Consider the following 12,029-nt stretch of genomic DNA (forward strand, 5'->3'; position numbering starts at 1 on the left):
CTCCCGAGTAGCTGAGATTACAGGCATGAGCCACCATGCCTGGCTAATTTTGTATTTTTAGTAGAGACGGGGTTTCTCCATGTTTGTCAGGCTGGTCTTGAATTCCTGATCTCAGGTGATCTGCCCATCTCAGCCTCCCACAGTGCTGGGATTACAGGCGTGAGCCACCATGCCCAGCCCCAAGTATTTGCATTTCTAACAATTCTGGGCTGCTCCAGCTGGTCCAGAAACTCATCTTTGAGAACCACTCAGTATGGTGAGGAGCATGGACACCGGGACCAGGCCACTGGGCTGTGTGACCGTAGGCCATTTACTTACCCTCTCTGCACCTCCATCTCCTCACCTTTAAAGCAGTGGGGATAGTAATAGTACCTCCTTCATGGGGTTGTTGCCAGGAATGAATGAGTGAGAACATCAGAGCATTTGTAGCGGTGTCTGGTATAGACAGTATATGAGTGCTGGAAACATGTATAAAGGACCCAGCCTCTTGGGACTCTGATGCGATCAGGCCAAGTCTGGTTTCCCCAGGACCAGCAGATCGCCATGAAGTTGCTGGGTCATTTTGCCCATTAGCCTTCAATCCCATCTCTGGTGGCCAAGAAAGTTCATGCCCAGCTCAGTGTCAGCCAGAGCGTGGTTATGCCAACATCCATCAAAATCCTCTTCTCAAGCCACCTTAACCCTTCACATCTACTGAATGCATACAGCTTGACTCAGGGAGACTGGGGCTGTAGGGCTGGATTGCATTTGGGGTTTCTCTCCCCTTGCGGGCAAAGAGAGGGGCTGCCGCTTATGGTTCCGTTTCTACGCATGGATGCTGTCTGCTGAATGCATTCTCACTGCCCAGCACTATATGTTTTTAAAACCCCATTTTATTAATATTTAACCTTCACAGTGTCACTCTTAGGTAATCATTCTTATTTCTGTGTTAACCCTGTTGGGGTTCAGAGAATTTAAGTGACTTATCTGAAGTTATATATTAAAAGCCAGGCTCTCAGCCGGATGCAGTGGCTTATGCTTGTAATCCCGGCACTTTGGGAGGCCGAGGCAGGAGAATTGCTAATGCTTAGCAATTCGACACCAGCCTGAGCAACACAGATAGACCCCTGCCTCTAAAAAAAAGTTTTTTAATTAGCCAGACATGGTGGTACACACCTGCAGTCCCAGCTACCCGGAGGCTGAGGCGGGAGGATTACTTGAGCCCATAGGTCAAGGTTACAGTGAGCTGTGATTGCACCACTGCACTGCAGCCTGGGTGAAAAGCAAGACCCTGTCTCAAAAATAAAAATATAAAGAAGGCCTGGTGCAGTGGCTCACACTTATAATCCCAGCACTATGGGAGGCTGAGATGGGCAGGTCTTTTGAGCTCAGGAGTTCAAGACCATCCTGGCCAACATGGAGAAACCCTGTCTCCACTAAAAATACAAAAGTTAGCCAGGGTACTCGGGAGGCTATGGCATGAGACTCGCTTGATCTCAGGAGGCAGAAGTTGCAGTGAGCCGAGATCATGCCATTCTCCAGCCTGGGCAACAAAACAAGACTCTGTCTCAAAACAATAGAGAATAATAGAATGAAAACATGAAAAATTACATTTAAAACGTAAAACAAATTTTTTTATTTTTTAAAAAATTAAAAATAAAAGCCAGATCTATCTGACCTCAATAATCTACAATTTTAAAGTTCCATATTCCCTCACTAACATTACATAAGTATTTATATAACGATTAAGGCTGGGTGCCCACAAATCCGGCAATGGCAGCTGCTCCCCAAAGGTAATCTCTCCAGAACAGGAGCTGGCCTGATTTAGGGGTTTGCTTCTCTAAAGCTTACGCCTGGAGTCACAGAACATACTCCTTTTGGAAATGTCCTCTTCAGGGACTTGCCTTCTGTTGTTGGTTATTCTCTGTGGCCTGACTGTCTGGATTAAACTGTGTTCGTGGTCCTAAAGGCAGCTTACCTTGTCTGAATTTGGATATTGACTTGGTATCTTAACATTTCTGCTCCGGGATGGTGCTTCCAACCAAATGGCCAGGAACGTACTCAGAAGCTCTGCTGAAATAGGAAGAAAGAAAACATGTTATGCTAATGAAAGTTTGCTATTCTCCCACAGTGTTCCTTTCTGCCGAAATTCTCCATTCATATAGAAACCAAGTATGAGGACAACAAAGGAAGCAACGACAGCGTGAGTAGCCCCTCCCTCCATGCTGTGCTCACCTCTTGGGCTCTAAAAGTCACAGCACTCCTCGCTGCCCCTCTGTGACCAGGGCCAGCAGTGGGACCTATGCCCGGGACCTCAGAGATGTTCTGGCCTTTGGCTTCCAAGGGTTATTTCCTTGGGACTTTTCCCTGGAATTCTTCTGTCATCTAGCTTTTCATTCTTCTCATTTTTATGTGCTTTCCATGGGCCTCTGAGCAGAAGCCTGTGACCTGGGGTGATTGTCACTGGAGGTGGAGAGGATGACGGGGCAGTTGGAACTCCAAGATTTGGTTTCTGATCATTGGATGAAGTGCACATCTTCTCAATGCCTATTAATATTTACTTAGAAAAGGGAATACAATCAGATGTACGTGCGAATCGAAAAGAAAATACAGGCAGGGTACAGTGGCCCACACCTATAATCCCAGCACTTTGGGAGGCTGAGGTGGGTGGATCACCTGAGGTCAGGAGTTCAACACCAGCCTGGCCAACATGGCGAAACCTTATCTTGACTAAAAATACAAAAATTAGCTGGGTGTGCTGGTGCACACCTGTAATCCCAGTTACTTGGGAGGCAGGAGAATTGCTTGAACCCGGGAGGCAGAGGTTACAGTGAGCTGAGATTGCACCACTGCACTCCAGCCTGGGCCACAGAATGAGACTCCATCTCAAAAAAAAAGAAAAGAAAGAAAATACAATCAGAAGTATGTGTGCATACTGCATATAAGCTTATTTACATGTGGTATATGTATGCACCCACATATCCTACCTTAAAATTAGGGGCTACCCCCACAAAATATTTATCTCCTGAGGCATTCTGACTTTTACTAAATTTCAGCCAAGTGTTTTGCTTAATCGTATTGCTTAAAACCCATCTTGTGGCTGGGCGCAGTAGCTCACGCCTGTAATCCCAGCACTTTGGGAGGCTGAGGCAGGCGGATCATGAGGTCAGGAGAGCAAGAGTATCCTGGATAACACAGTGAAACCCCGACTCTACTAAAAATACAAAATATTAGCCAGTGACACATGCCTGTAGTCCCAGCCACTCAGGATGCTGAGGCAGGAGAATCGCTGGAACGCAGGAAGCAGAGGTTGCAGTAAGCCAAGATCGTGCCTCTGCACTCCAGCCTGGATGACAGAGCAAGACTCCGTCTCAGAAAAACGAAAAAGACCATCTTCTGACCTGGCTTTTACCCCAGGCTCTTTCTGCTGGGGCAGTACATTTCTAACTTCTCTCTTCTTTGGGAGTGAGTGTTTTGACCTACCAAAAGCCTCACCTGGGATTAGGCTATGGGTTCCTTCAGTACCCATTGAAAGGAAGAACCTGAATCTAGAATCTTCAGGGCTTCCCCAGAGTTCATGGAACTTCCCAGAGTAGAGAAGAATACAGCTGGCAAAAGTACCATCCTACCACTATGCTCAGGAATCCCATTGTTAGTGTCTCTTTGAAGTCCCAAAGGGAGATTTTAGGGCCATCTTCCTGTCACAGCCCGAAATCACAGGCGCATTGCTGGCCAACTTCCTCAAAACCACCATGTCTAAAACAGCGTCACACTGTGTTTAAACTTGAATCCTTGTAACATACTGATTTTTTTCTGATTAGAAAGCCGGCGGGTACAGTGGCTCATGCCTGTCATCCCAGCACTTTGGGAGGCCAAGGTGGGCGGACTGTCCGAGCTCAGGGGTTCGAAACCAGCCTGGGCAACATGGCAAAACCCCATCTCTACTAAAAATATAAAATATTAGCCGGGCATGGTGGCGCATACCTGTAATCCCAGCTACTCAGGAGGCTGAGGCAAGAGAATCACTTGAGCCTAGGAGGCAGAGGTTGCAGCGAGCCCAGATCGCGCCACTGCACTCCAGCCCTGGCAACAAAGAGACTCTGTCTCAAAAAAAAAAAGATTAATACATGGCTATTCACACTTGGAAAATGCACACACAAAAAAGGGTATTGGGGAAAAAAAGGAAAACCAATAGCAGTTCCACGATTTAGAGATGACTTCTGTTAGCGATTTGGTTCTTGTTGCAGATTATGGACACATTTATTTTTTAACCAATTCCTCCTGAATTGAATCATATAGTATGTTATTTTTAATATGCCGCAAAGTATCCTTCCCCATAGTGATTTTTCCTGGCCGTACTGCCTTCCATGCTTCAATGTACTTCTTTAAACAATTGCTAGTCCCTGGATATTGAAGTGACCTTGACCATTTTCACGTAGCTGTGAACTCTCATGAAAAGGATAATAAGGTTCGGGTGCCTGAATTGTTTTTCCTGGGGTAATATGAATATGTGGGGAAATTTTTTTTTTTTTTAAGACAGGATCTCACTCTGTCGCCCAGGCTAGAGTGCAGTAGCACAATCTTGACTCACTACAGCCTTGACCTCCTGGGCTCAAGTGATCGTCCCACCTCAGTCCTTCCCCCCGTGCCGAGTAGCTGGTACCGTAGGCACACACAACCATGCCCAGCTACTTTTTGTGTTTTTTTAGAGACGGGGGTTTCCACATGTTGCCTAGGCTGGTCTTGAACTCCTGGATTCAAGCAATCTGCACATCTCGGCCTTCCAAGGTGCTGGGATTACAGGTGTGAGCCACCATGCCTGGCTGGGAAATTTAAAAAATATATCTTTTAGTCTTTCCAAATTTCTCTCTTTTCTCCAGGAGTTCATTCAGAACAGCTCTCCGTTTGAAGAGGTGTAGCAAGGTCAGGCGCGGTGGCTCTGATCCCAGCACTCTGGGAGGCTGTGGTGGGTGGATCACCTGAGGTCGGGAGTTTGAGACCACCGGCCTGGGCAACATGGTGAAACCCCATCTCTGCAAAATTAAAAAATTAGCCAGGCATGGTGACACACACGCCTGTGGTCCCAGCTGCTTGAGAGGCCGCTGTGGGAGAATTGCTTGAGCCCAAGAGGTCAAGCCTGCAGTGAACCATGTTTGTACCTCTGCACTCCAGCCTGGGTGACGGAGTGACACCTAAAAATTAAAAAGAGGTGCAGGGGGAACACGTGGCCTCACTGTGATCCCTGTAGGTTGGTGGGACCACTGTAATCTGGTTTATCCTCTACCCAGTTCAAATAGTCCCCAAAATTCATATGGTTATTATGTATTATCATGTATCCCTTTTTTGGCAGGTGCTAAGGTTTTTTTGACTACTCTGCTAGGAATTTAAAATAACAGATTATCCATCAGGATCCAGGCCTGTGCCAAGGGCCTCGCCCCTTTGAGACTTAGGCTGGCCTGCAAGAGAAGCAGGGATCACCTAGGCACTCTGCACCGATCACCTACACACTCTGCACCTATCACCTATACACTCTGCACTGATCACGTAGGCACTTTGCACTGATCACCTAGGCACTCTGCACTGATCACCTAGGCACTCTGCACTGATCACCTAGGCACTCTGCACCTATCACCTAGGCACTCTATGCAGCCCTTGGACACAATGTGCTTCCTCGAGAAGTAGCCTGGCTTGCCGCCTCCTCTCCAGCATTTGGATTCTAGAACTGCCCATGGAGCATGCTCCTCATCTCCCTGTCAGGGCACCCAACTTGCCCAAGCCCCAGTCCTGCCATCTTGTTATACTGAAGAGGCCCTAAATGTTTTAGGCCCAGTTCCCACCGCCTTCCCACCAGGCTCTGCTTGACTCTGCTCCACAGATCCCAGGTCATGCTGTCTTACTCCTGAGGCCATTGGATCAGATGGCCCAGACCCACTTGATTAGACTTCTTTGCCAGTTCGCCCCCCTCTAATTTACTTATTGAGCAGCAGTTGGTTGTCCAGCAGGTTCATGGTTGGTCCTAGAGAGGCAGAAAAGGAGGGTTGCAGCTGGGTGTGGTGGCTCACGCCTATAATCCTAGCACTTTGGGAAGCTAAGATGGGCAGATCACCTGAGATCAGGAGTTCAAGACCAGCCTGGCCAACATGGTGAAACACCCTTTCTACTAAAAATATAAAATTTAGCCGGATATGGTGGTGGGCACCTGTAATCCTGGCTACTCGAGAGGCTGAGGCTGGAGAATCGATTGAACCCAGGAAGCAGAGGTTGTAGTGAGCTGCACTCCAACTGGGGCTACAAGAGTTCAAGCAATTCTCTGTCTTAAAAAACAAAAAAAAAAAAGGAGGGTTGCCTCTGTTTCCATTCATACTTATTAATGCTTCAAAATCTGAACATGAGAAGTATATATTTATCTAACAATTATTTAGTTACTAAACGCTGGCTTTATAAAGCCAGGGATTCCAAATCGGCGCCTTAAGCCGAGGCATATGCTGCTCTGCCCTTTTTCTGTCCTGAGTTGCGTGTGGAGTTTTTGGTGGGGCACAGAGTTGCTAAGGAAAGCAGTGCAATAGTGATAATTCTCTTATCTCACTGCATCTCCAAACCATTTAATAAACTCAGTTCATTTCTTTGCATTTTCTGGGTGTACACTGTTATCATTCAGCTACCATCCTTCATATTGCTATCTGCACCCTGTTTCCTCCCCTACCTGCCCAAAATTTAATGAAATTGATGACGATAAGAGGCAATAATTAAATTCAAAGAGGCTACTGATAGTCATATTGATGACAGTGGCTGAATTGAGTACATGTTGTTATCCTGTTATCAATTACCATATAAGGAATTTTTTTACATGATCCAGTATCTAGTAAAATAATAAATAGTGGCAGTATGACTAGATAGAAATATCTTCTCTTCCTTGTTAAAAATAAAACCAGTGTATGTACGATTGTGAAAACCCTCAAACTGTGATTACATGAACCAGGACGCAGAGGGGAAGTTGTCTTAAATTGAGGCCCATTTATTTTATGGACATACTTATGAGAATTATTTGGGGCTTAATTAGTGCTAGGGAGGACGGCACCATGCCAAGGTAAGGTTCTGTTGTTTGTCCAAGGCCATAAATCTAGACCTGGGAGAGTCCGTGCTTAGCACTGCCTGGTTCAGCTGAAGGAGAGGCGGCTCGTGTGGCTGCCAGGTTACTGGTGTTCTGTGGGGTTAATAGGGCAGCCTTACTGCTTTACTTCCTCTTTCAGACAAAGCAGGCACCATTTAAAGCAGTGGTTCCCAGCCTTGGCTGAGCACTGGACTCACCTGAGAAGTTTTAACAACAGCTTATGCCAGGGTCCCAGCCCCCTGGGATTTTGATTTAACAGGTCTTGGATGCAGGCTGGTCTAAACCAGCCAATGTGCATGAAAGACAGAACACTCCCTTCCAGAACACCGAATTCTTCAGCTAGGAGTGTGTGCAGTTTTAGAGAGTTACCCTGAGGCTGAACCTGATGTGTTCCCTTAGGGGACAGTGGCTGTGCCATCCCCTTCCCCGTGAGGATCTAGACCAGCAGTTCTCAATCACAGCTGCCTATTAAAATCACCTGGGCCAGGCGGGGCGGCTCACACCTGTAATCCCAGCACTTGGGAGGCCGAGGCAGGAGGATGACTTGAGCTCAGGAGTTCGAGACCAGCTTGGCCAAATGCTGAAACCTCATCTCTGCTAAAACTACAAGAATTAGCTGGGTGTGTTGGTGCATGTCTGTAATCCCGGCTACTCAGGAGGCTGAGGCAGAATCGTTTGAACCTGGGAGGCGGAGGTTGCAGCAAGCCGAGATCTCGCCACTGCACTCCAGCCTGTACAACAGAGCGAGACTCCATCTCAAAAAAAAAAAACCACCTGGGAAGCTTTAGCCATCACTGGTGCTGTTGTCCCAGCCCTGGGGATTCTGATTTCATTTGTCTGAAGTGGGGTTCAGGCACTGGGATTCTTACAGCTCCCCCAGGGGAATCTGAGGGGTGACAAGACTGAGAACTATAGATTTAAGGAAACAGTAGGTGCTATTTAAAACCAACACCGAGGAACACAGGTTATCCAAATGTCTTCACTTCTTTATACTTCTGGAAATAGGGCCGTTTACAAAAGGCGTATATGAACCTGCTTCATTCCACTCCCACTCACGCAATAAAAAGGCTGGGTACCACATGTATTCTCATTAGCCACAGCTCACCAAGGACATTGTTCCTTGCAAAGAAACTCCTCTGATAAAATGGAGAGAATGTCCAGTTTAGCTCCTGGAAACATGAAGCTCTTTCACAGAGTTCTCCCTGGAGGCTGCTTAAAAGAAATATCTGGAATTTATTTCATTTCTAGTTCCTCTGTGTGGTAATGAAAGAACACAAAGTTGTTCTTCATGAAACAGAAAGATCATTATAGAAATTCTAGTTATCACCGTAACCAAATAAGGCTTGGTTTCTTTATTTTAAAAAATAGGGTCGGGCATGGTGGCCCACGCCTGTAATCCCAACACTTTGAGAGGCTGAGGCAGGCAGATCACGAAGTCAAGAGATCAAGACCATCCTGGCCAACATGGCAAAACCCCATCTATACTAAAAATACAAAAATTAGCTGGGCATGATGTGTGCCTGTAGTCCCAGCTACTCTAGAGGCTGAAGCAGGAGAATCACTTGAACCCGGAAGGCAGAGATTGCAGTGAGCCAAGATCACACCACTCACTGCACTCCAGCCTAGGCAACTAGAGCGAAACTCCGTCTCAAAAAAGAAGAAAATTTTTTAAATTAAAAAAAAAAAAGATCGGAGAATAAATGTATGGGAAGAGAAAAAAAAAATAGGGCAAATAATGCTTCCATCAGGGTGTGGACGATGCATAGAGGTTAGGTTACTTGGAAGCACTTCATAAACTGTAAAGTGCCATGCAAATATGAGACATGATTACTGTGATGGCCGTACCTCGGGATTAACTGCACTCAGGATGATTTCCCAATGAGACTCTCATTTTGTCTGAAGCGTCAATAAACCATTTGCTGTTCAACAAGTTTTGAGCACCCACTACGTACCAGGCATTAGGAGAAGGATCAGGGATACAGCCCACCATTAATCATGTAGTGGGGAAGCAGTTAATAGGCAAGTAAACAAACAAAAGAGTTATAGGTGATGGGGAGGAAGGCAGCAAATCACACTGCCACGTGTGCACCTATGCAACAATCTTACACGTTCTTCACATGTACCCCAAAACCTAAAATGCAAAAAAAAAAAAAAAAAAAAAAGAATTACAACTGTGCTAAGTGCTAGGCAAGCAATAATCAGGCTAGAGGGAGCTCAGCCTGTGGCCTCAAAGGCCTCTTGGAAGACACAAGTCCAAGTGCACATGAGGTTTGAGTATGGGAAGAAGCCAGCCCTACGAGATGTATGTTCCCCCACCCTAGAATCATATGTGGAAGCTTTAGAATATGACTGTGTATGGAGACAGGACCTTTAAAGAGGGGATTAAGTTAAAATGAGGCCATTAGCTGGGCATGTTGGCTTACACCTGTAATCTCAGCCCTTTGGGAGGCCAAGGCAGGCAGATTACAAGGTCAGGAGTTCAAGACTAGCTTGGCCAAGATGGTAAAACCCCGTTTCTACTAAAAGTATAAAAATTAGCTAGACATGGTGGTGGGCGCCTGTAAGCCTAGCGACTCAGGAGGCTGAGGCAGAATTGCTTGAACCTGGGAGGGGGAGGTTGCAGTGAGCCGACATCATGCCACTGCACTTCAGCCTGGGTGACAGAGCAAGAGTCCGTCTCAAAAATTTTATTAAAAGAATATTTTTAAATGTATGTTCCCTCATATGCTTCTTTGCACTGTTTATTTTTATCAAGAAAAACATAGTTTTGTTTTATCAAAAAAAAAAAAAAAAAGTGGCCAGCAGAGTGGGCCCTAATCCAGTCTGACTGGTGTTCATTTAAGAGGAGAACACTAGAGCCCATAAAGAGACTCTAGGTTGGGTGTGGTGGCTCACATCTAGAATCCCAGCACTTTGAGAGGCTGAGGCGGGCGGCTTGCTTAAGCTCAAGAGTTCAAGACCAGCCTGAGCAACATGGTGAAACCCCATCTGTACATAAGAAATACAAAAACTAGCTAGGTGTGGTGGCTCACACCTGTAGTCCTGGCTAGTCAGGAGGCTGAGATGGGAGGATCACTTGAGCCCAGGAGGCAGAGGTTTTGGTGAGGCAAGATCGTGCCACTGCACTCCAGCCTGAGTGACCCTGTCTCAAAAACAAACAAACAAACAAACAACTCTTAGGGTACACCACATGAAGACATAGGGAGAAGGCATCCATCCGCAAACCAAGGAGGAAGCCTCAGAAGAAATCAACCCTGCAGGCACATTGATTGTGGGCTTTCAGCCTTCAGAGCTGTGAGACAATTAATTAGATTCTGTTGTTTACACCACCCAATCTGAGGTGTCCTTTTATGGCCAACCCCACAAACTAGCGCAGAGCGCAAAGGCCCTGGCTCCTGACACAGCCTAACACATTCCAGGAACTGCTGGAAAACCACTAGCTAGAGCGTCAGGAGAGTGAGTGGATGGTGGGAACTGAGGTTGAAAATGTAGAAGCCAGACTATGGAAGAGCTATGGGGCCATGACAGATTGCATTGCAGTGGGATTGCAGTCCAGTGGGATCCCATTCAGGGATTTTAAACAAAGGAGTGACAAGATATTGTTCACGGCATTTAAAAAATTTTTTATTTTGGGATAATTTTAAATTTATACTAAAGTTGGCCTGGTGTAGCAGCTCATGGCCAGCACTTTGGGACGCCAAAGCGGGTAGATTACCTGAGCTTGAGGTAGCTTGAGAAGACCAGCCTGGCCAACATGGTGAAACCCCATTTCTACTTAAAAAAAAAAAAAAAAATTAGCTGAGCTTGGAGGCTGAAGCAGGAGACTCACTTGAACCTGGGTGGCGGAGGCTGCAGTGAGCTGAAATCGTGCCACTGCACTCTAGCCTGGATGACAACAGCAAAACTCCATCTCAGGAAAAGAAAAATTATACTGAAGTTGCAAAGATTGTGCACAGGGTTCTCAAATACCTTTTACCCAGCTTCCCCTCATGTTAACATCTTACCTAACCATGATTCCATTGCCAAAACTACAGACTTTATTCAGGTTTCGTCAGTTTTTCTAAGAGTGTACTTTTGCTTCTGTTCCAGAATCTAGATTAGGACAAAATCACACTGTGACATTGGGTGATTTATGTTTGTAAGTGTTTGCTCTGGTTGTTCTGTGGAAAATGAGTGAAAGAAAAGACTGGACGCAGGGAGTCCAGTTGACAGGCTATGGGAATGATCCAGACCAAGATAGTGGCTTGAGCTGGGAAAGATGGCAGTGGATCAAGAGAGGAGGAAGGGATCTGTTTTGAAAACAGACTTTCTGTTAGAATTGATGTGGAGCATGAGAGGGGGACAAAATAGGGATGATCTGAGCTTTCTAGCTTTGCCTAGTGGCCCTGGAAAGTCGTGGTGCCATTGCCATCATGGGAACCAGTGGATGAGAAGCACGGTCTGAGAAGAAAAGCAAGAGCGCCATTTAGACGTGATCAGTTTCAGATACCAGTGAGCCTTCCAAGTAGAAATGAGTGGTAAGAAGTTGGATACTGGCTGGGCGTGGTGGCTCTCACCTGTAATCCCAGTGCTTTGAGAGGTCAAAGCAGGAGGACCGCTCGCACCCAGGAATTCAAGGTCAGGCTAGGCAACATGGTGAGACCCCCATCTCTATAAAAAAATTTAAAAATTAGCTGGACAAGGCGGCACGCACCTGTTGTCCCAGCTACTCAGGAGGCTGAGGTAGGAGGATCGCTTGAGTCCAAGAGGTCAAGGCTGCAGTGAACTATGTTCAAGCCATTTTTACCTAGGGAGAGGAGTGACAGAAAAGAGAGGTTTCAGGCCGGGCGCGGTGGCTCAAGCCTGTAATCCCAGCACTTTGGGAGGCCGAGGCGGGTGGATCACGAGGTCAAGAGATCGAGACCATCCTGGTCAACATGGTGAAACCCCGTCTCTACTA

At 46.4% G+C, this 12,029-nt stretch overlaps 1 protein-coding gene across 2 annotated transcripts in view; it reads left to right on the forward strand.

Moving 5' to 3' along the window:
- Positions 1-12,029, forward strand: part of PITPNC1 (phosphatidylinositol transfer protein cytoplasmic 1) — a 324,051-nt gene that overhangs the window by 205,034 nt on the left and 106,988 nt on the right. For both annotated transcript variants that reach the window (XM_017542838.2, XM_017542836.2), the window contains exon 5: positions 2,111-2,182. In XM_017542838.2, the coding sequence (XP_017398327.1) occupies positions 2,111-2,182 (72 nt within the window). The remainder of the gene's footprint in view (positions 1-2,110; positions 2,183-12,029) is intronic.

This window comes from Cebus imitator, unplaced genomic scaffold, assembly GCF_001604975.1.
Source record: "Cebus imitator isolate Cc_AM_T3 unplaced genomic scaffold, Cebus_imitator-1.0 Scaffold148, whole genome shotgun sequence".
Lineage (NCBI taxonomy): Eukaryota > Metazoa > Chordata > Mammalia > Primates > Cebidae > Cebus > Cebus imitator.